This window comes from Astyanax mexicanus, chromosome 1 (genome assembly GCF_023375975.1).
Source record: "Astyanax mexicanus isolate ESR-SI-001 chromosome 1, AstMex3_surface, whole genome shotgun sequence".
Classification (NCBI taxonomy): Eukaryota; Metazoa; Chordata; class Actinopteri; order Characiformes; family Acestrorhamphidae; genus Astyanax; species Astyanax mexicanus.
This window is the reverse complement of record NC_064408.1, coordinates 124,177,945-124,202,965: the sequence shown is the minus strand read 5'-3', so window position 1 is coordinate 124,202,965 and position 25,021 is coordinate 124,177,945. Positions and strand designations below refer to the sequence as shown.

The following is a 25,021-nucleotide window of genomic DNA, read 5'->3' as shown; positions in this document are numbered from 1 at the left end:
GAGTGCGCGCAGTTTTAGCGCAGAAAAACGGGCCAAAGAGTCTAAAAGCGGAGAGAGTGCGCATTTCTAGTGCAGAAAAACGGGCCAAAGAGTCTAAAAGCGGAAAGAGTGCGCATTTCTAGCGAAGAAAAACTAACCAAAGAGTCTAAAAGCGGAGAGTGCGCATTTCTAGCGCAGAAAAACAGGCCAAAGAGTCTAAAAGCGGAGAGAGTGCGCAGTTTTAGCGCAGAAAACGTGCCAAAGAGTCTAAAAGCGGAAAGAGTGCGCATTTCTAGTGCAAAAAAACGGGCCAAAGAGTCTAAAAGCGGAAAGAGTGCGCATTTCTAGTGCAAAAAAACGGGCCAAAGAGTCTAAAAGCGGAAAGAGTGCGCATTTCTAGTGCAAAAAAAAGGGCCAAAGAGTCTAAAAGCGGAGAGAGTGCGCATTTCTAGCGCAGAAAAACAGGCCAAAGAGTCTAAAAGCGGAGAGGGTGCGCATTTCTAGTGCAAAAAAAAAGGGCCAAAGAGTCTAAAAGCAGAGAGGGTGCGCATTTCTAGTGCAGAAACAGGGCAAATGAGTCTAAAAGTAGCCGTAACTAAGGAGTTAAATATTAAGAGACATCATGAAATTAAACATCAATTTGAAAAATCTTAGTTTGCACAACACTGTCAAAGATAAAGATAGTAAGTCAAGTAAAATGGTGTGTAAATGAAAGTAATCAGGAAAATGTATTATTTAAAGTGGTATATTTCATTATTCGTTTTATTACAGTCTTTGGCCCGTGATTTCAAATATATTTCTCCTTCTGGCCCCCAACAAAAAAAGTTTGGACACCCCTGAGCTAAACAAATACTAACAATCAGGAAACATTACATGTAACATTCTTAAAACTAGAAATTCCAACTGACAGGTGATGTAGCGACTTAACCAGAACTGTTAAAAACGTTTTGTAAAAACATTCTAATAACATCTAGAAAGCTTGACACATTGAACGTTCTAAGAATCTACGAATTATAACCAAAATAACCAAAAATTGGCAGCTATGTAAATGGTTACAGGTGCGGTCTGATTAGACACTGGCTCTTATGCATAAAAATGCTATAGAAAGGCTTTCGAAGGCTACACTATCTTTTTAATCTGATTTATACCCAACGTTCACATGAACAGTTTACGCTTTATGCAGTAAAAGCAGCTTTCATCAAATTCCAACATAAATAAACACAATATTAAACATTATAACACTGTTTACTGCAACACATCCCTCCACCAACAATAAAAAACAAGCCAAGTTTTCAAGGTATCAAAACCTATTTATTTGCAAATTAGTACAAAGTTTTCTTCCTGTGTTAAAAATAGAACAGATCATTAGTTTCGTCCTGTTCGGTCTGTGTACTGGGAGTAGAACTCGGGGGAGGACGTACGTTTATCTTAACTCAGCGATATTTACACCGTCTCTCTATCCTCCCCAATTTCACCGACTACATCATCCCCAGAGCTACCATCGCTCCCACTGCGCATACCCTCTATATACCCTCAGTCCGGTCCAGTACAGCCAGCCCAGCACTCTATAAACACAGCTCAGTGTGGGGTCAGCGCTTATTTATTAATTGGATTAATTGGTTTAGTTTTGTGTTCAGACAACAAATACAGTGACTCTATAACAGCAGTGGGTGATAGAACGATACTTATTGCCATCATGGTAATATGATTCATTGGTTTTATTTAAATTTTGTTCCTACATTGTAAGTGATCAAATAATTAAGATTACTACATAAAGAAGCTTATCAATGAATAGGTCTGTCACAATAATTGCAATATAGATTTATTGTACAATAAATAAACATGACCTCAATCATTTTTCAGTATCGTGATATCGTCTATTGTGTTTATTTGTATGTTTGTTCACATAACAGTATTTTAGCCAGTCATGCTTTAATAAGTGTGACTCCATAACACACACAGTGTGGACTAAAGTAGGTGAAGAAATAAGTATATAATTCCCAAACTAATCATAATAAATTATTATTACATTTTTGTTGACTTGAAAATGTGTACAATTACTTTTTTATGCGATTCTTTTATCATTATGTCAGTGGCATTTAATAAAGTCTTAAAATTACAAAAAAATATCGCGTATCGCAATAATTTCTGGCACAATATATCGTCCACCAAAAATTCCTATCGTAACAGGCCTATCAGTGAATCATAAAAAATCTGAAATTTCAGTACAATTTCTCAAATTCACAAGTGGATGGTGTCACATTTCTTACTTTCATCTCCGAGACATACACTTTTTAAAACACTCCATTTTTGTCCCTTTATTTTTAGCTCATTTTAGCTCTTTGGGTCAAATCAATAACTGGAAATAGTACAAAATCCAGTGTACAAAATTTTGCAGGAAACTGCCAAAAAATTTAAGGGAAACAAATAAACCAAAAACGGGATAAAAGTAATTTTAGTATTGTAAAAAAAATGGTATATTGTAAAAAATTGTGTATTGTTAAAAAAAAAGCAAAACAATCCATTGTTTAAGTAAGTAGCAATGGAAATAAACTGAGCTTTGAAAATACATTTTAAAAAATGTCCATTTAATTTAATTTAAAGCCTTTGTCTGTAGTAAAGCAGAGCTGGAACAGATCCAGATAAAGCCAGAGAGCGGTGAGTACTGTTTCCTACACCTTCAAAAGACTAGAAATTGAAAAAAGAAAAAAAAAAACTGATACAGGAAGACGTCTGGCTGACCCACATGAAAACAACAGCTTTAGCCTTTTAACTCAGATTCACATGGTTAAGAACTGAGTCTCGGTTTTTATTCTCTTCCTTTTTAATCTGTATCAACAATATTGTAAGATAAAAATGTATATATGTATTTAAGATTTGTTTCATATCGCCCACTGCTATTCACGCATTTGTCATAATTAATTTTATAGAAAATATATCATCTCTAATATCGGCAGATAATTCATTTCTTAAAACAACAACAAAAAAGTAAAATTAATTAAACTGATCACTGGGTACCATTATAAATGAATGGTGTTTAGAGTAGGGATGTTTTTGTTGATATTACCGCATACAGTGATCTACTGTACTCTATACAGTCTATAGATGTGGTGAATAGAGTTTCATTTACCCTCCTGTTTTGTTCCGGGTCAATCTGACCAGTTTTAAAGTTTCAAGATCTAAGAAAAAATAGTTAAAAGTATTTTTTCAGTCTGAAACTTCTTCTGCTTGCCATAATTATTGTAATCAACATATAATATGCAAATGATTTCTCTCACATATTTGCAACAATCAACTCCTGCAAAAAACTAAAACTGCAAGAAAATTGCAATATTAAGTTTTTAATGTTATGTAAAGCTATTGTTTTTTATGTTGGTATTTTAAAAGTAATAAAGTAGTGAAACATTAAAAAAGTTTGAACATGTATTTTTTTTTTATGAAAAACGAGTGAATTATCATAATTGCACTAAATATATTGATAGAAAAATTAATAATAGAGTTAATAATTTTATATTTACACCGCTTGTAAGGATTTTTTTTGGGTTTCAGACATTTTTTTGGATGATTAAACATGAACCAGTTCAAAATGATCCTGGAACACCATCGCTGTTCCTGATAAATGAACATAACAGGAGGGTTAAATTGAATTATTCTGAACTACCTCTTTAATATCGTCACCTTCTGACCCCACAGAGCTGTAGCTTCGCCTCGCCTCAGAGCTGAGCTGCTGTCTGGGTCCATCGCTGAGGTTCGGGTATTCGTCCAATATTTCAATCAAATCGTCCACACCAGCAGACAGACGCTTTCCAGTCTAAACCTCAGTCAGAGAGACCAATCAGTATCCAACACAGCCATTCAGTTCACAACTCACAGCTAAAAAGAACAAAAATATAGAGATAAAAAAAAATAATTCACATTTCCACCAAATAAAACTACAAAGCTCAGGAAAATAAAAAGAAAAGAAAGGAAATAAAAACTAGAATCTGTTCAGCAGTTTGTCTAGCTAATATTTACATTCATAGAGCTAATAATTTAACATATCTTTGCTGTTGTGTGCGTTTCTAGTCATCTAGGTGCAGTGCACGTTGCCTTCGGAAGCAACCAACCGAACGACCGACCGTCCAACGACAGTTCCTGTTCCCCTGCCGCCCAAACCAAGATCCTCCTCCGAGCAACCGCCAGCGTTAAATATGGGTGGGGTTCGGTGGGCGACCTCCTGGCACCCAGTCCACCAAATCCAAACCAGGCATTAGAAATGCAAAACTGCAAACTTTTCTGAAGCACTTTATCATCATCTCCGAAACAATAAGTCCTGTAGTGTTTTTCCATCAAAACATGATATGAAACATATAGAGATAAACACCGAACAAGCATAACGAGTGGATCAGATAATGCAGCAGTGCTGCTGGAGTTCTTAAACACTGTGTTTAATTACTCACTGTCCTCCACTCCTCTCCATTACACTCTCTTATCTACAGCCGCTGCTCTATCACCTTGTAGATGTAGAGTACTGTGCAAAAGTTTTAGGCACCTGTGGGAATTTTTTAGCAAAGAAAAAGCTTCTTATCTGTGCAGTAAGTGTTTATTATCTCAGTAAAACACTAACTAAGAGTTCTTTCTAGTTCTCATCATATTAATCAACACCTGGTTGGATAATTGATACATTGGTAAATGTGGTAAATCAGGTGAGCTGCTGACGGAACTGAACAGAATATACACATGCTGACTGAGGAGCATCCAGGAGAAATCTGGAATCTCTACACTTTGTTCTTCAGCTCGGATCACAGGATATAAAACATACTTATAGTTAAAAACGAGAATTTCCTTGTTAAGTTTTACTGTATTTGTGTATTTGCATCTATTTAAATCATATGTGGGGCTTTTTTCAGGTAAAAACACTCATATTGCTGAGATAAATGGGTTAGTGTCATTTGCTTTGGTGTCTAAAACTTTTGCACAGTACTGTATGTGAGTCAGAATAAAGTGTCTTTATTCTGACTGACAAAACATATAATAATTGGTGTAGAAACAAGGAGATGGTCCTAATGTTATGCTTGATCGGTGTATATATACACATGTACACAGACTCACACATACATATACATATAAAATATAACCAGAACCAAACAAACCCTTTGGACACACCCACTTCCCATTCAAAGCTTTTTTTCTCTATTCGTATTATTTTCTAACATTGTAGATTTAACATTGAAAACAGAACTGTGAAATAATGTAAAAAAAAATACACTGTAGACACAAAACACAGCACTGGAAAAATAATAAGAGAGCACTAAAAATGACGAGTTTCTTTGATTTTTTTCTTTTGAACTGAAAACCTCTAAAATATCAAGAGGAAGATGGATGATCACAAGCCATCAAACCACCAAACTGAACTGCTTAAATTTTTGCACCAGGAGTAAAGCAGCATAAAGTTATCCAAAAGCAGTGTGTAAGACTGGTGGAGGAGGAGAACATGATGCAAAGATGCATGAAAACTGTGATTAAAAACCAGGGTTATTCCACCAAATATTGATTTCTGAACTCTTAAAACTTTATGAATATGAACTTGTTTTCTTTGCATTATTTGAGGTCTGAAAGCTCTGCATCTTTTTTGTTATTTCAGCCATTTCTCATTTTCTGCAAATAAATACTCTAAATGAGAATATTTTTATTTTTAATTTGGGAGAAATGTTGTCTGTAGTTTATAGAATAAAACAACAATGTTAATTTTACTCAAACATAAACCTATAAATAGCAAAATCAGAGAAACTGATTCAGAAACTGAAGTGCTCTTATTTTTTTTAAATAATAGAATAATAGTGCAATTATTCCCATTTTAAGTACAATAAACCTGATAATTAATGATTAATAATAGTTTGAGAGCTGTATGCACTGCTTGTGGCTAAAATAGTGAAGAACGTATATACTGCAGAATTCTGATGTCTTCAATTGTTAATCTACAATGTAGATAATAATACAAATGAAGCAAAAACACTAAATGAGAAAGGGGTGTGTTCAAACTTTTGACTGGTAATATTAACACCAGTCGTTTACTGGGTCTTTCAATATCAGACGAATGACCTTAAAACGCCAGTAAATATGATTATCTGTCTGTCAGACTCTGGCGTTCGACATTCAGAGATTTAAAACATTGTAAGACAAAGCAGAAAAAAAAACTAAACAAATAAATAATAAAAGAAAAACAACAAACAGAAAAAAAACAGAAAATTCTAAATATGGGACAGTTCAACCAGACAGCAAACATTCCAGAAAATATAGTCGTCCATAGTGATCGCTATCTCTATATCGATAAAATTTGTTTTGTTTTTTTTACAATTTCAAAAAAAAAAAAAAAAAGGGATACATTGACATTCCAAATGTCATGTGACAGAAAATTGTATTGTGTCCCATGATTTTTTGCCATGTCCCACGCAACGTAACAAATGCTACATTGACCATGAGCGCACTGGCCAGTGTTTAACCAACCTTACTCACAAGATAGCACCTCACAACTTATACAGGCAAGGGCTGGAATTCTCAAGCAGTCCCCTGAGGTAACTCTATATCATGACTTTTGCTTTGATGTATCTGAGCTTTTATTCGTAGTTAGCCGGTTAGCGCTGTCTGGTTGAACAAGGCCTTTAATAATAATAACCGTTAAATTCTACTTGAATTCATGTTAAATTCGCTTCTCTGGTCCATATTCAGCTAAAAAAAGCATTAAAAGTGCTTCTTTCAGCTGTAATTTTCTACTTTGTCCTGGTTTATTTTTGCAGAAATGCAAAATTTTGTATTGCTCCAATTCTGGAACATAAAATTACATTAAATAAGTTTAAAAACTTCAGTACAGCTGTATTAAAACTGGCCTAGAGTGAACTTCAGAAGCAGTAAATGCGCAGAAAGCCTGGAGTTAAATAACAGAAACCGTATAACCCTCTTAATCTCTGCAAAAGCTCAGTAAACAGCCTAAATGCTCAGTAATAATCACCAAAACCCATAAAAACATACATATCCATAAATTTGGATTTCTACAGCAAAACTGCACAAATGTCAGTATTAAAAAACAGAAAATACATAAATATGAACAGAAACGTATAATAAAGACAAATAAAGACATTTTAGCTTTTAGTTTCTGAACTGCATATGTATATATATGTGTATATGCTAATGTGGCTAATACTGAATGAAAACAACAGTAGAAAATAGCAGTCAGCACATGCTAACATGACTGATATTAAATGTAAACATGTAGCCACCAATAATCCAGTAACACAAAGCTAATGTAGCTAAATGTTGAATAAAAAAGCCAAACAAAGCTAATGTGGCTAATTCTGAATAAAAATGATCAGCCAACAACACAAAGCTAACATGGCTAATTCTGAACAGAAACTTCCAGCAACTAACACAAAGCTAATGTAGCTACTTTTGAATAGAGATAATTAGCCAAAACAAAGCTAATGTGGCTAATTCTGAATATAATCTTCTAGCAACCAACACAAAGCTAACATGGCTAATTCTAAATAGAATCTTTCAGCAAGCAACACAAAGCTAATGTGGCTAATTCTGAACAGAATATTTTAGCAAGCAACACAAAGCTAATCTGGCTAATTCTGAAACTATTAGCCAACACAAGCTAAAGTGGCTAATTCTGAATAAAAGCCAATATCTATCAGTAAATGTTACAGAATTACCTGTGGCTAATGTTGAATATAAGCTGGTGGCCATCAATTTTCCAACCAACACAAAGCTAATGTAGCTAATTCTGAATACAAGCTTCCAGCCAACAACAAAAGCTAGTATGGCTAATTCTGAATACAAGCTTCCAGCCAACAACAAAAGCTAGTATGGCTAATTCTGAATACAAGCTTCCAGCCAACAACAAAAGCTAGTATGGCTAATTCTGAATACAAGCTTCCAGCCAACAACAAAAGCTAGTATGGCTAATTCTGAATACAAGCTTCCAGTGAACAACAAGAGGCTAAAGTGGCTAATTCTGAATAAAAGCCAGTAGCTATCAGAAAATGCTAACATATATCAGAACATGCTAATGTGGCAAATGTTAAGATCACAAGTCACAGAGTAGCCACCAACATAAAGCTAATGTGGAAGCAAATTCTTAGGCAGCTGGTACTAATGATATTTAACTAAAAACTGTTAGCTAACATACGTTTTTTGTTTAAATCTGAACAAAAACTTCTTTATAGGAGACGAGTGGAGAAACGAAAATATCGCTACAACTTTAGCCACGATAGCTTAGTGTTTGTGGATAATTGGTGGCTAGCATTGATATGATTTAATTCACTGTTAGCAACATTAGCATTATCTGACCTAAACAAACTTAACAACTGCATGAAAAAGCATGAAATCAGAAAAGAACTGAGCTAAAAAAAAAAAAAAAAAAATTTCACAATTATTCAGTCAGAACAAGACATGATTGATGTGTGAATTTTCATGCTTCATTCTGAGCGCTGAAGCTACGATGCTAATGGTGACATGTCTGACACCAAACCTTTTTTTTTTTTAATTATTTTATATTTTTGTGTAAACTGAACTTTTTCAAAAAGGAATAAATTAAAGATACTGGCGAGAGTTTTTGCGGACAGTGCTTACACAATGCTAACGGCTAAATGTTTGCTTTCATTCATTATTAGCATAATTAGCATGATTAGCATTACAAACTGAAAAGAACAAATGTGGATTTTGCCGATTCTGTTGATTCTGTTCATTACGAAAGTCAGGAATTCTCTGATTCTCCAGCGAAATGAGAGGCAGCATGAAAACAATATAATAAAATTTATTATAATAATAATAATAATAATAATAATAATAGCAATACGTACTGAAAAAACAAATAAACAAAAAACAAAAAACTACCTCACTTGGTTATGGTCCTAATTCATATGATACAATTAATATTTTTAAATTAGTCTTTGTGCACATTAAAACGTTAACAGTCTATTAACTCGACGAGCGTTTTCTTGTGTAGCATTCTCTCACAAATTGTTAGAATTTATCGCTAATAAATAACGGATTTTAAATATTAAAAAGTGACACTTTTTACCCACCTTTTCAGGCTCAGCTGATTACAGTATGCCATTTAACCAATACAACACAATTCATACACACACACTCTCTCCACACACACACATTCACATATTCATACACACACATAAGCAGTGTTTCTCCAGTTACAGTCGCACATCTTTTTTTTTTCTCTTTTCTTTTCTTCTTTTTTCCATTTCAGTCGCTCTAAACTGGTCTCGTTGTATTTTTCTCCTCCAGATTTCAGGTGTTTTTATCTCGTATCTCCAGGTTTTCATTCAGACGCTGTTGGTTTTCGCAGTATAAACTCGCTGTACTGCTGTGGTTGCTATGCTAAGGCAGCGCAGGATAGTTTCAGTTTCGGTTTCAGCTCCTACACCGACAGCAGAGCAGTAAAAACGCTCGGTTTTGACATTCGGTTTGGATTTGGAGTCTCTTTTCCTAGAAAAAATATATAAAATGCTCTGAAAGAAGAAGATTCATTACAAAAAAAAAACAAAAAACTAAACAGGACAGAACATTGCTTCGTCACGAATCAGCCTGAAACTGGCGTCCATCATCAGCCAAGCCGAATAAACACTCGCACCAACCACACACACACACTGATACAAGTGTGTCGCTGCAGTGTGAGCGATTGTGATGATGACGGCGAGTCGGTTTAATCCAGCTTCTCCAGGACTGACGGGACGTACACCAGGCTGAGCTCGCTGCCGAAATCACAGACGATGGCGGCGTTATCCAGCACCAGAAGCTGCCGGACGTGCTGCCCCTCGCTGTTCTGCCCCAAATACACCGTCTGCAGCAGGTCCCCGTAGTTCAGGTCCCAGAAGGAAACGCAGCCGTGGCCCCCGGTCACCAGCAGACTGTCCGAAATCACGCCCAGACTGGCCCCGCAGCCCACCTCCTAAAATATAAAGAGAGAAAGAACAAAACGTGACTATTTTCGCACGACTATTGTTTTTCCATTTAGTCAATTTTTCACGATTATTACCATCGTGCCGCCCATTTGTTTTATTCAGGGTTCTTGCTCGATTCAAGTCAATTTTAATGCTTTTTAAAACCTTTTAAAAAAACGCAATAAATGTAATTTAAGGCCCAAAAATGTAGTCATAATTTCCTTAGTAGAAAATAATTTATTGTATTGAAAATTAAAACTTAACATTTTCCATTTGTCATCAATTTTCTTCATCAATTTTGTTCCATTGAGATGCAGAACATGTTATCATGTTAACTAGCTCTCCGCTAACCTTTTCTCCCCAGTAATGTAGCTAACTCACTGCTAACGTTAGTATGTTAGCTAGCTTGCCGCTAATGTTAACTCCGCTAACCTTAGTTCTCTCCTGTTAACGTTAGCTAGCTCTCTGCTAATGTTAGCTAGATCTAAATTACTGAATTAACTCTGAGCAGACATATTTTTAGCTAAAAATATATTTTCTATTTTTTATAGATTTTTTGAATACCAAATTTCCATGACTTTTCCAAAACTTTCTGGGTATTTTAATTTTTCCAAAACTTATCCAGGCCTAGAAATTGCTATTTTCAAATTCCATGACTTCCAGGTTTTTGACTTGTTCATGACTTGTTCATTCTGAGCGCTGAAGCTACGATGACATCATATTAACTTCTGAACTATTAACTAAGCATACTATAGGAGATATTAACACAGGCCAGATGTTGTTGTTTTTCAGGAAATTCTACTTAAATATGTCTTCCACTGAGATAAAACATAAGCAGATAATATGACTTTAAATTTAACTTTGATTTTGAATGTTTTGATTAAACATTTAATCATTCTCAGCGAGCAAGTTATATTTGTAATAATTATACCAAGAGGGAAATGTAAAAAAAAAAAGTATTCTTATTTTTCATTAGTATTTACTACTTTTAGCATTAATATTTTCCTTTGTATTGCATTATTGAATTGCCTCTGTAACCCAAGTTGCCAGACTCACAGTTTTCCAGCCAAACTGGACTTGTTTGATAGTCGCTGGTGAAAATTTAAAGGACAAGGTGTGAGTTATTAAACGCCACTTTAAGATTTATCACAGCCGCCAAAAAGACATATTTGCAAATTATTCAAAATGAAAATGTACTGTGTTGTGAACGTATGTGGCAACCTTAGGTATTTCACTAGTTTAAGCTTCTGAAGGGCAGGTTTTAGACAGATTTTGGGAAAGATTTTTTAATTGGACTTGGCAACCCTGGCTGTAGCTCACAGTAACTCGCTCTCAGCAGAAGCCATTAAAATTGGGACAGAGAATAGGTATAAATGTATAATGAGCTGATGTACAGTGAGTATGGGTGTTGTCTTGTCCCTTATCTGATGTGTTTACAATTTTGGAGACCTGGAGAGCAAGCCGATTGTGTGAGTCACACATTAATGACGCGTCAACAGTGAAAGTGGACGAACAGACAAATTTCTATAGTAGACTAATCATTGAGAGAGAGGAGAATACTAGGGCCGCATACTGAAAAAGGATCAACACCCAATTAACTCCTCAAGTATAGCCAAGCTTCACGCTTGCATTTACATCTGCACGAATATCACAGTGTCTCTCAGACATATCCGCATGGATGAAGGAACATCACCTCCAACTAAACCTCTCAAAGACTGAACTTCTGGTCATACCAGCAAAACCTTCTATTCAACACAACTTTGCCATAACCATCGACTCTCTCTCTCTCTCATCGACAAAGGTTGCTATAGGAACCTGGGTGTCATGGTTGATGACCAGCTTCTCTTCACGCACCATGTGGCCTCAGTTGCTCGGTCCTGCCGCTTTGCGCTTTACAACATCGGAAAAATTCGACCGTTTCTGACGCAACAGGCCACCCAACTCCTGGTGCAAGCTGTGGTAATCTCACGCCTCGACTACTGCAATGCCCTGCTAACTGACCTCCCGGCCTGCGTAGTAAAACCACTCCAGATGATCCAGAACGCAGCAGCACGTCTGGTCTTCAACCAACCAAAACGGGCACATGTCACTCCGCTGCTCATTGAGCTCCACTTGCTACCGGTTGCTGCTCGCATCAAATTCAAAGTGCTTACAATCGCCTACAAGGTGATGACAGTACAGCTCCTTCCTACCTGCACTCACTCCTGAAGGCTTACGCTACCTCCCGGCCGCTGCGCTCCTCCAATGAACGTCGCCTCGCTTTACCAAACACTCACACAAAGCAATCCAGACTGTTCTCATACAGAGATCCCCAATGGTGGAACAAACTACCTTCCACTACCAGATCAGGAGAATCTCTCACTATCTTTAATAAACTCCTGAAGACAGAGCTCTTCAAAGAGCACTTACTCTCCTAACACCTCTAACTAACTACCTTCTACTACCAGATCAGGAGAATCTCTCACTATCTTTAATAAACTCCTGAAGACAGAGCTCTTCAAAGAGCACTTACTCTCCTAACACCTCTAACACACTAACTAATTCTAACCTCATCTCCTTCTTCCTCTTCTCTACTCCTCTATCCCATTATTTCCCTCTGACCTGCTTAAGGCCCTATCTATAGATGCTTTATTTTTAACTTCTATTATTTTTGTACTTAACCTCTTCTATTATTTGCACTTCAATATTGTTAAGTCGCTTTGGACAAAAGCGTCTGCCAAATGTAATGTAATGTAATGTAATGTAATGAGCACATACGCAGCTGATAAGCTAAAGACAGCACAGACTTTACATTTATATTAGCAATGAAAATACACTATAAATACACCCATCCAAATAATTAAACTCTGGTGTTTTAATCACTTTCATGTGAATGAAATCAAGCCGCTACACACACATACCTGCTGTATGGAGTAGAGCTTAATGCTGGTGCTCCGGTCCCAGATGCAGATGAGGTCGTCCAAACCGCTGCTGATCACGCAGGAATTGGTGCAAACCAGAGACGTTACGTCGCCACGGTGACCGTACACGTGACTGACCCGACTTCCTGTCAGAACGTCCCACAGGCAGATGGCTCCATCCTGCCCTCCACTGGCCAGGACCATGGTCTACAACACACCACACAATACGGAAAAGAGTGGATCACAATTAATAGGGATTCACGACGATATTGGAATTATATCGGTATCGGCCGATTTGGCCGATATTTAAGATCGATACTTGCTGTTGTTTTTATTGTATGCTGGAAAAGGACCAAGTGATGCTGGCAGCAGTACTACAATAAGCGGTCACTGACCGTGCTCCTTCAAAATCCACTGATTTAAGCTTATTTTTAAGCTTAACACGTCAGCTTCTCCACTCTGCGTCTGCGTATAATCTTATAGCGGTTTTGTCTGTTTTGCACTAAGGCTATATATGCTTAATGTAAAAAAAAAAAAAAAAAAAGTTTGTTCAGAAAGTGTTTTATATTGTTAGACATTGTTAATTTTATTAGAGTTGCAGTGTAATTAACATCATTCTGAACAGATTTCACTCATTTCAACAGCCCGAAATGAAAAGCTTAGTTTTAACAGTGATCTACTTACTAAAAAAATATTATTGTTTAAATCGGGTTTGAGCTCACATGGGTGGAGCTGGATATTTTGGATATTTAAGCTCCAAGGCAGTGTATATATACATGTAATATCGAATATCAGCATCTGCCCTAAGTTCCCATCAGTGTATTCCTAATCCGCTAGAAGACGAGAAGTCATATACTTAATTTATTCTTTTACTGCACTACCTCATATCTACGACTGATTACTTCCACACTTGGTATAGCTTTTGTGTTTATATATTTATGCTTTAAATATCAGTTTAAAATCATATAGTTTAAAATCATATAGTTTAGAGTTTCATATTTCTTTGTGTGCTGTACTGGCTGCTAAATTACCTTCGGGATCAATAAAGTGTGTGTGTGTGTGTGTGTGTGTGTGTGTGTCATTGTGATGGAAGGTGTTTATTGAAATGATTCATAATCAATGACGTGTGATGATTCATAAACAATGACGACTATTAATGATATTACTTTTTGTTCTATGCGATGATAATGTGTACTGTGAACATTCTACCCTCAGTGAGCTTTTTTGAAATGCTGTGTAAGAGTTTTCTCTATCTGGCTATGTGTATGTGTTAAGGAATGCACGTCACAGTTGTTCTACAAATTCTGGCGCCAGGGTCATCTTCCTTTCTGCTTGCAATGTTTTGAGAACCAGCCTGATATGCTCACTAAGGGATTATGTCATATCACATGTCAGAAGAAGTTGACGTGTCACAATGGTGGCACTGTGCCCATAATTGGGAAGTAAGGGATGGGAGGATCTAAAAGGTATAAAGAGAGCTTGGCACCTCTTGCAAGGCAGGAGTTCACTCTGTATTCATTACGTGTGGCTTCTCAATAAATCTTGTTACTCATTCTGATCAAGACTCAGAGACTCTGAATATTTCTTTCTTCCTGTCATTATTTTTCCACCACATCATAATTTCACATTCTGCCACAATTTAGATTATGTGTAAAGTAAATCAGGAGATATACAACATCAACCTGATGATCCAGTGCTTCCAGAATACAGAAGAATTTAGAGATATAACTAAAAGGGTAAAGTCTGAGTGTTTGTATCACCTGGTCAATATAAATAGATGTGATGCCACCTGAGTGACCCTGTAATGTGAAGAGACAGCAGGAATCCTCCAGTCGATAAACCTGCAACACCAATAACACTGCAGTTATTCCAGCAGTACTCAAAATACGCATATTTACATTTCTTCACTAATTATACAAAATAGACACAGTGATCATGCCAGATATGTATTTATTGTAGCATTCGTTTATTTTAGCTTGGTGATAAGAGTAAAAAACTCTTACTCTAACAGTGTGGTCCTGGCTGCCGGTGACCACCCGGCCCGCCGCAGCTCTCAGCACGGTGATGGGCTTCTGGTGGGCACACTGTACCGAGCGGGTCAGCTGACAGCCGATCACGTCCTCACTGCTGTAACAGGGGGACGAGGGGACGCTGCCCCGCCCTGGAGGACCTGAAAGAAACCACCACGGAGAGTTCCATCATACAGGCTAATGTAAATTCTGTAAACATTTTACAATGGAGCTACGAGGCTAATGGAGTTACATATAAATCCATACTGTGTGTTTGCTAGCGCTGTTAGCTATGCTTATGTACTTTAGTCAATGTTATAGAGAACAGGGAGATCACTAAACACTGAACACTCAGGGTGTTTTTACACTTGCTAATTTGGGGAAAAAGCTCATATCTTCATTTTATTTTCACACAATTTAATGTCACTTTTTTACTCCAAACCATGGTTTGATATATATCTTTTTTGTGTGTAGTTTCATTAACATTTCGACTGGTGACTGCTCGGGCTGCAACAACTTATTATAATTTGTAATATTAATATTTGTTCAAAAAAAGCTTTATATTCTTAAAGCTCACCTTCCGTCGTTTTTTCTTTCATTTTAAAATGTCTAGTTGTGGTCTCTAGTATGAATGAATGACATGTGAGCCGTTTTTGTAAAAAAAAAAAGTGCTCAGGTGTCTCTGTATAGCTCTTTTTTAATGGACTGTTTTAGGGGTGTGTCCAAAATGACCGGATTGCAGCTTTGCTCATGAATATTCATACATGCAAACAGCATGCAAATATCTCTCCTCTGATTGGCTAGGAGCACTGCGACGCCCCTCCGCCGCTCTGCCGCTCACTGCCTCCCACCTCCTAACTGATGAGCGGTGATGTTGCGTCGCTTCAGCTCCGCCTCTGGGAGTTTCTCGAGCCAAGGTGGGCTGGTCTGTGAGTTTCTGCCTACGTAGGCAGAAAGATAATTCAAAATTCACCCGTTTTTCGGAGGGGGGGAGGGGGGATTTCTTTGCTTAGCTCCTGCAGACAATGGGGGCTGCAAAAATGTGCAGGTGTACACATTCAACTCGGAGAGACCTACTGTATTCCACAAAAAACAAGAAAAATCGGATTTTTGCGGAAGGTGAGCTTTAAACATTGTTACTTATATTAAGAGTAGACATGGAGATCAGTTCTTAATAAACATTGTTCTTAAATAATAGGTCTATGCTTCTTCAGTGTTGCAATGTTAATAATCTTTATTCTGTAAAAAAAACGCCCAAAGTTGTTTTTAAGATGCTCAGTTTTAATGTCGGGTTTAAATCGGGCTCGGGCTCACACAGACAGATTATGGGGCGGAACGGGTTGAGCTACATCACTATAATGGTCCTCCTACCTCTGTACTGCAGTAAACCCAGCGGCTTGTTGGTGTCCACCGTGAAGAAATCTAGAGAACCATTCAGACGAGCCGCGACAATCCTACAACACAGGAGAGGGAAGACACACAAGATAAGAGAGATGAGTTATGGGTCTATAGGGGGAACTATGGAACTATGGTCTTTGTGCGAGTGGTATTTTAAATATCATACTTTTATTATTCTAAATTCTCTGATGAACTGAAAATCAAATATCGCCAAATTCTTTCAGGACCACCCTATATAAACCACTAAACATCTCGGTAGAGTGTAAGCGAGGGTAAATGTACCTGTTGTTGAGGAAAGCCAAGGCTGTTATTCCAGAAGAACCATCTTCATTACAGCAGCGCAGCGACCCTTCCACCGCATCCCACAGCTGAGCAAAAACAGACATATATAATAAAACACACTTTAAACATGTATTGTTTTGGGTGCCGAGTGCTCCAGCAGTCTAAAGCGCTATGTTCCACTATAATCGAGAGATCGCTGGTTCGAATACTGGTAATGCAGATTGCCATCAGCTGCCAGAGAGAGCACAATTGTCCTTGCTCTCTGGGTGGGTAGATGGTGCTCTTTCCCCTACATCACTCCTAGGGTGATGTCAATCAGCACAAGGCGTCTGTGAGCTGTTCGTGCACATCCCCTCTAACAAATGCATTCAGTTATTTTAAGTTGCACCCATTGCTGACACAGATGACTATCTGCATATACATCTTGTCTAGGCCTTGTATTGAAGTACTGGCAATAGAATAGGACTCTCTCTGTAAATGCAATCCACAAGATACATTGCTTTTCCTCACTAACATGCAGAATATGTGCCAAAATTAAGTGCAAACCCACTATAACATTACATTTCACTGCACCTGAACTCTACATTGAAAAACAATACACAAGAATGTACATTTTTAAATCAAACTGTGTGGCGCTGCGAATGTTTTAAAAACAAATCACAAATCACAATGCACAGGATGGCATTTCGTCTAGGAGCAGCACGGTATTTGCGCCAAAATGAAATGTAATCACTGACCAATCAGAAATCACTACTGTGGAAAAATGTAAATGCAATTCAAAAGATGCATTGCTTTTTCAGGAGCTGATTGCATTTTCAGGTGCAATTTTGACAGAAATTCAGTGTTTACTTTTGAAAATGTATTGTTTTTCAATAAAGAGATCAAGTGCAGTGAAATGTAATGTAACAGAGGATTGCATTTTATTTTGGTACATATTCTGCAAGTTATTGCAATGTATGTGCTTGTGGATTGCATTTAATTTTTTTCCACAGTAGTGTTTGCTTTTCAATTTGGCTCTAATTGCTCTCCATAATAGAGGGGTGTGAAACCCTGGGTATTGAGAACACTGTGGAGCAGTAGTGAAACTGTGTTCTCTGGATGGATGGAGTTACAGACAATACAATTTTTAATACCCTTGATTTCATAAGAAACAATAAATCAATAAGTGAGCAGGTCCCCAATGACGTTTCTCCACACAGTGTCCATTAGCCTTGACGTTTACAGTATAAAAAAATTTAAGAGATCACTTAAAAATTATTAGTTTCTTTAATTTTAACAAATTGAAAACCTCTGGAATATAATCAAGAGGAAGATGGATGATCACAAACCATCAAACCAAACTGAACTGCTTAATTTTTTGCGCCAGGAGTTACAAAGTTATCCAAAAGCAGTGTGTAAGACTGGTGGAGGAGAACATGATGCCAAGATGCATAAAAACTGTGATTAAAAAACAGGTTTATTCCACCAAATATTGATTTCTAAACTCTTAAAACTCTTTTATTGAAGTTTACAGTATAAAAATGTAATTATTCTCATCATTATTAATCACCTCCAGTTTTCCGCTGCTCCTCCCGGTAGCTATAAGGTTCCCTCGGAGCTCCATGGACCACACCGAGCTGTCCCAGTCCCCCGGCGAGGCGCTGATCCGGTCCGGGAAGGCCACGGGGTTGTCCCCGAGACTGCGGCGCCTCTGCGGGGGCGCGGTGGGGGCTGGAGGGGTGGTAGGGGAGAAGTGCACTGTGGGCGAGACCTCGTGCTCTTTGTAGGCTTTCTCCACCAGCCCGCCGAAATCGAAGCCGCGGGCGGAGGCAGTGAGGGAGGACGGGAGCTCGCCGAAGTTCGTGTCTATCAGCGGGGTCAGGTCCGGCTGATCCCCGAACAGCGGCGGCCGAGAGGGCGTCGCTCGGCGCCTCAGAGGGGGCTCTGCGTACTCGCTAGCGTCTGGTGCCCCCGCGGCTGCCGTGGAAACAGGGCTGCGAGACTCCGCCCCCAATAAACCGTCCGGGTCAAAAGTGGGAGTCAGGGGATCCCATCCGTCACGGTGCTCCCAACACCCACTGCTGCTGCTCCTCCGCAAACTGCAGACAGAGAGAGAGAGAAATAGATATAAGACGTGTGAATCTGTAGACACCTTACGATTGTGGATTCCTATGTACTACAAGTTATAGGAGAACTCCTGTGTAAAAAAAACTTGATAAACGTGATAAAAAGTACTAACCTTTGTTCAATAGCTCACCTCTGCTCCCCTGCAGCTTTCTGAGATCCAGTAATTTTGTGCACTTTGCCCAAACAGGCTTTAGAATGCAGATAAATCGCTTTTTTCACTGTTATTCAGGCTTAAAGTAGCTCCACACCTCATTAGTAGAATCCCTGACATTAAAATCAAGGCATTTAGAACTTAGAACTCAAGGCATTAGAAACTGCCCAAGAAATTTACTAAAAACCACCGTTAACATCCCATAGTGTAAGTAAATCTTCTGGCGCCACCATCTTAAATTTAAGTCACAACGAGTCAACCGTCAAGCTCGAACAGTAAAACATTTTGAGCAATGTTTATGTGTTTATGTAATGTGTTGTTGGTTTTTTGCATTCTAATATCGACAGTAACCAGATATTTTTAGCAACAGCTGGAATTCAGGCATTTCCAAGGAATTCATTTGCAATCTGCTCAACTATCTATCCTATCTATTCGTTTGTGCTTGACAGTTGACTTATTGTGACTTAAATTTAATATGGCGGCTCCCGGAGATTTACCTACGCTATGGGATGTAAACAGTGGTTTTTAGTAAGCTTCTTGTGCACTTTTAAAATTGTAAAATGTTGTTAAAATGTCAGGGCTCTCTGGATTCTACCAATGAAGTGTGGAGCTACTTTGAGCTGGATAACCGTGGAAAAGTGATGGGTCTCACCCATTTTAAAGCCTGTTTTGGCAAAGTGCACAAAATTACTGGATCTCAGAAAGCTGTAGGAGAGCGGAGGAGGACTATTCAACAAAGTAAAGGTAAGTGCTTTTATCACGTTTCAATAACTACACCCAAAGTCCATTTCACACTGGAGTTCTCCTTTAAGAGTTCTAGGGTTCTATTAATTATCAATAAATCTTGATGCATCTTTTCTTTATACTGTATTACTTTTTCCTTCTCCTTCCTTTTTGCATGACTCCTTGGTACTTTTAAACTATAATATCTATAATCTGCACTTGAAATCTTTTAATTTTCCCAAAAATCGTTAGAGCTTCTTATAATTCGGTGTTCCTTGTTCATGAATTCTACCAGTCAGGTATTAAGAAGCAGTAAAGTCACTCTGCTGAAGTACAGCATTGAACCGGGCAATATATATGTAAGATGAATGTATATTTACCCATTGTTTGGGATGACAGTGAGGCAGTCTCCAGTCTGGGCGTCCCAAACTCTGATCTGTCCGGCTAAACAGCAGCTGGCCAACAGCATCCCATCACTCGCTAAACACTCAATATCCTACAGACAGAGTGAGAGAGATACAGAGAGAGAGAGAGAGAGAGAGAGAGAGAAATACAGAGAGAGAGAGAGAGAGAGAGAGAGAGAGATACAGAGAGAGAGAGAGAGAGAGAGAGAGAGAGAGAGAGATACAGAGAGAGAGAGATACAGAGAGAGAGAGAGAGAGAGAGAGAGAGAGAGAGAGAGAGAGAGAGAGAGAGAGAGAGAGAGAGAGAGAGAGAGAGAGAGTTACAGACAAAGTGAGTATTGAAGAGACCAATAAATCAGAATAATAAAACACACCAGGAAAGAAAGGCATTTGGTGGGGTGGGGACACAGGAGCACCTTAACTAGTGCTGGGTGGTATGACCAAAAATGTATATCAAGGTATTTTTCAAGATTCTGACGGGTAGATGCTTTAGACGCTTTTCTAGATGTGTGACTTTAGCCTCACTTAGCTAGAACACGGTCACGCAGACGCTGGTTTAGCAGTTAGCCTGTTAGCTTGTCAGCGGTTAGCCTGTTAGCTAATGATATCTTTTGTTTGTTTGTTTGGGTTTTGTGCCATATCAGCAACATGTTGGCTATTTTAACTTGAGCATCAGAGACTTAAATCAGTGTCTTCACATGAAGGACTTCCAGAAAATTAAGTATTTTAGCTGGTGGAATTTTTTCAAACAGTTCTTTCCCATTTGTAACCCTATAAAAGTTATTTCTAGTGGTTAAAAGTGCAGGGCAGTCTACTAAGATGTGTTTAAAAGTTTGAGGAGTATCACAGAACTAATGATTAGGGATATTTCATACAGTTTGTTTTGTTGATTGCTGGACCATTCATCTTGCCATTTTCTTCTACAGTGAACTTCGACTAGATAGTAGGCATTTGTAATCGGGACACAGTTCCAAGTGAGTTCCTGGTGCCACTGTGTCCAGGAACCCAGCAGTACAGAATGTAATATCCCCGGCTGTAGAGGTCTCTGTCTGAGGCTAGTAGTTCTTGGATAACTGGGTGATCCATGTTCAAAGATTCCAGAGCAGTGATGCAGGACTTTCTGTCTGTACAGATAACATATTGTTTGTAGGAGCTTGTAGATATGTATCTGACAGCCAGGAGGAGGGCATGAGCCTCCGCCGTGTATATTGAAGCATGAAATGGGAGGCGGATGCTGTCACAGTAATCAGTGGTGGTAAAAGCAGCACCCATGTGAGCCTCTGTTTTTGATCCATCAGTAAATACAAATTTATGTTTTGAGAAACTGAGTCTGACTGCATCATATAAAGACAAGTAGTCAAGAGGAGACATATTCCGTTTCGACACTTTTGACAGGGTCTGTATTATGCTAGGTTTTCTCAGAGTCCAGGGAGCAGGTATAAGTAACATGGTAGGGCCTATCCGCAGGCCAAAAGGCCTGATCAGATTGGGTCTTATTTGCTAATGATATCTAGTTATCTGTGAGAGAGTATAGCAGTGAGTGACTGTGTTGTGTTGTAGGAATGTAATGAATCACACTAATGAGTGTGTGTGTGTATAGTGTGTGTGTGTATATATACCATGCTGTGTCCTCTCAGCAGCAGTGGTGAGATCTCGCTGACGGGCGGGGAGTATCCGTACTCGTCACAGGGCAGTTCTCCACGCCGCCGCCGGCCGTGCTGAACCCCGTTCTGCCCGTAGTTCCGCGGACAGAGAACCCGGTACAGACAGAACAGCAGCAGAACCAGAACCACCCCCGCAAACAGACCCAGCGCTGCAACCCTGCGTACACACAAACACACACACATTAACACACACAACTGAACTGCCCTGATGTTAAACCTAGCACAGTACTCGAACACTATCTGATTTGTTTGTACTCTTAGTGCAGTTTCGGCAAGTTCGGCCCAAAGCAACCGTCCAGAGACCCCCCGCTAGAAGAGCAGTTTAATCCAGCACTATTCTGACCAAACCAGAGACTGTAAAAAAGATGGACGCCGTGTCTCCGTTCTCATTCATTCAATGAAAATGAAGCCAAAATTTTCCTCCATGTTGGCGATCCTGAAACCCGATTCTGCGCAGTAGAGACCAGAGGAGGGAGAAAGACTGTGGAGAGACAGCCTACTCATTTAAATAACCCCGCCCCTGAGGGCTGCCTCTACAGAGCTCACACAGTCTATGGTCCCGCCCATACAGTCATTGGTCCCACCCTGGCTAGGTGTAACCCAGCCCTTTTACACACCAATAACCACACCTTTTTAAATTTAGAGCTGAATAACGTTTAAAAACCGAATTCTGGGGGGATATAAAAAATTGACAATATAAGCAGAGGTTACACTAGCTGCTGCATTTAAATAATGGAGGTAGAATTACAGTATATTGGAGAAAAACCTATGGGGTGGGTGGGGTTACACAGCTTTCTGAAACCGAACAGCAGGGGGCGCCCGACCTGTGGTGGCTTCACTTTTGAGAGACGATGCTCTGTCCAGCTATACACAGTCTATGGACCAAACTGTCAAATGTACTATTTTAATTTGAGGTAAACGGCTGTTCAGGTGCAGTTTAACCTGATATATTATCCAGACAATAACCACAGCTATGAACAAACACTTTCTCTATTGCTGCTGCTGCTCTGTGCTTAGCTGTTTACACACTAAAAGACAGTATCTGCAGCGTTCAATGCTCGTAGCCACACATAAAAAATACAAATAAAAAAGCCCATCAGCGAATTTTCTCGCTCCCACAATTTGTTGGTGCATATTTTGGCGAGTTTAGGTTTGTGCCTGTGTGAAAACAAACCCAGCCAAGGGGAAAAAGCTCCAAGTAAATGAACTCATCAACTGATTCAGACCATAGAAACCAAATACAGATGTGAAAATGCCATCAGACTCAAGGTTAGGTGGACTTTTAAATAGTTTTTAAGACCAGCAGAATCCAACGCTTTAGACCAATTGTCTAAATTAATGTTCATTAGAAACAGAAATTTTGTTTTACACATTTTCATGTAACGTTATATTTAATGTAACATATAAGACACTGTCTTGATATGTTTGCACCAATAATCTAAACAGTTCTGGAGCTTCAGGACCAGGGCAGGAGACTTATGTTTATTGAACAGAAGGCAAAATTTAGCAGATTTTATCCTTTGAACAATCCCTAGAAAGAGGTGAGATCAACAGAAACCCTGAGAAACCGGTAATTCCTGTAATGCATGTCTAACTACGACGACCTCACGTGCGTCTAATCACGATGACTCTGCAGAAAAAACAGCCACAGGAGTCATTCTACAGCTCTGGAAGAAAATATGAGAGCACTTGAAAATTATGAGTTTCTTTGATTTTACCAAATTGGAAAGCTCTGGAATATAATCCAGAGGAAGATGGATGATCACAAACCATCAAACCAAACTGTAAAGCATAAAGTTATCCAAAAGCAGTGTGTAAGACTGGTGAAGGAGAACATGATGCCAAGATGCATGAAAAAAAAAAAACAGATTAAAAACCACCAGGATTATTCCACCAAATATTGATTTCTGAACTCTTAAAACTTTATGAATATAAACTTGTTTTCTTTGCATTATTTGAGGTCTGAAAGCTCTGTGTCTTTTCTTGTTATTTCAGCCATTTCTCATTTTCTGTAAATAAATGCTCTAAATGACAATATTTTTTTTAAATCTGGGAGATATGTTGTCTGTAGTTTATAGAATAAAATAACAATGTTCATTTTACTCAAACATAAACCTATAAATAGCAAAATCAGACAAACTGATTCAGAAACTGAAGTGCTCTCTTGGTTTTTTTCCAGAGCTTTTTATTCCCCTACATAGTGCACTACTTCAACTTTAGAAGTGCTTTGAAGCCCAGATGCATGTTAACTTTAAAACCAGTTAAAAACTCAAATCTCCAGCAGCTGATCCATCTCTGCTCGTCTGTCTGTCTCTGTCTGTCTATCTATCCATCCATCCACCATTTTGCCCCTCCATCCATCTGTCTCTCTGTCTGACTTTCTATCTGTCTGTTTATCTGTCTGTCTACCCATCCATCCGTCTATCCATCTGTCTGTTCATCCTTCTATCTCTCACTTTATCTATTCATTTATCTATCTATAACTTTTGCCCCTCCATCTTTACATCCATCTCTCTATGAGTGCATCTATCTGTAATTTTCCCCTCCAGCTTTCTATTTATCTGTCTCTGTCTAACCTTTTGTCTTTCTGTCTATCCATCCATAAATCTGTCTTTGTCCATAAATCTGTCTATTCATCCTTCTGTCTGTCAGTAAAAAAAATCTATCCCTCATTTTATATATCTGAAATTGTCTGATTTTGTTTATCTATCTGTTTATTCATCTATCCATCCATCCATGCATCCATCCATTCATCCATCTATGTATACATATATCTGACTATCTCTCTTTCCATCTATCCATCCATATGTCCATCTATTCATCCTTTTGTTTGTCTGTTTAGCATTCTATCTCTCTATCTATTTGTAAATTTGGCCCTGTATCTGACTGACTTTCTATCTGTCTATTCATCTCTCCATCCATCCGTCCGTCCTTTTGTCTGCATGTCTGTCTACATGTCTTCCATCCATCCATCCATCTATATGTCTGTCTATATGTCTGTCTATATGTCTGTACATCCATCCATCCATCCGTCAGTCCGTCCGTTCATCCGTCTGTGTCTGTCTATCCATCCATCAATATGTCTGTCTATATGTCTGTCTATATGTCTGTCTATATGTCTGTCTATATGTCTGTCTGTCTATCCATTCAACTATAATTTTGCCCTCCCACCTTTCTATCCATCCGTGTCTGTCTGACTTTGTCTGCTTATCTACCTGTCTATTCGTCTATTCATCAATCTATGTGGAATTTTGCCCATCTCATTCTGTGTGACTTTGTCAATCTGTTTATGCATATGTCTGTCCATGTATCTATTCATCTGTCTGTCTGTCTCTCTATTCGTCTGTCTGTCTGATAATCCACCATCTCCTCAGTCAGCACTGATATCCTGACACTGTGGTAAATACAGGAAGGGCCAGTTCAGCAGGTCAACTGTATGAAGTTTCCCACACCGCTGCTTTAAACTG

The 25,021-nt window shown here is 38.5% G+C and overlaps 1 protein-coding gene across 1 annotated transcript in view; it reads right to left on the bottom strand.

The window, feature by feature from the left end:
- Positions 1-1,268: 1,268 nt before the first annotated feature.
- LOC111190066 (SREBF chaperone) overlaps positions 1,269-25,021 on the bottom strand; it is a 60,843-nt gene continuing 37,090 nt past the window's right edge. Inside the window, exons 16-24 of the mRNA XM_022663810.2 lie at positions 21,510-21,711; positions 19,867-19,982; positions 18,056-18,584; positions 16,507-16,592; positions 16,198-16,280; positions 14,821-14,987; positions 14,578-14,658; positions 12,818-13,024; positions 1,269-9,925 (exon numbers count right to left, since the gene is read on the bottom strand). Coding sequence (XP_022519531.2) covers positions 9,680-9,925; positions 12,818-13,024; positions 14,578-14,658; positions 14,821-14,987; positions 16,198-16,280; positions 16,507-16,592; positions 18,056-18,584; positions 19,867-19,982; positions 21,510-21,711 — 1,717 coding nt within the window. The 3' untranslated portion in view covers positions 1,269-9,679. The remainder of the gene's footprint in view (positions 9,926-12,817; positions 13,025-14,577; positions 14,659-14,820; positions 14,988-16,197; positions 16,281-16,506; positions 16,593-18,055; positions 18,585-19,866; positions 19,983-21,509; positions 21,712-25,021) is intronic.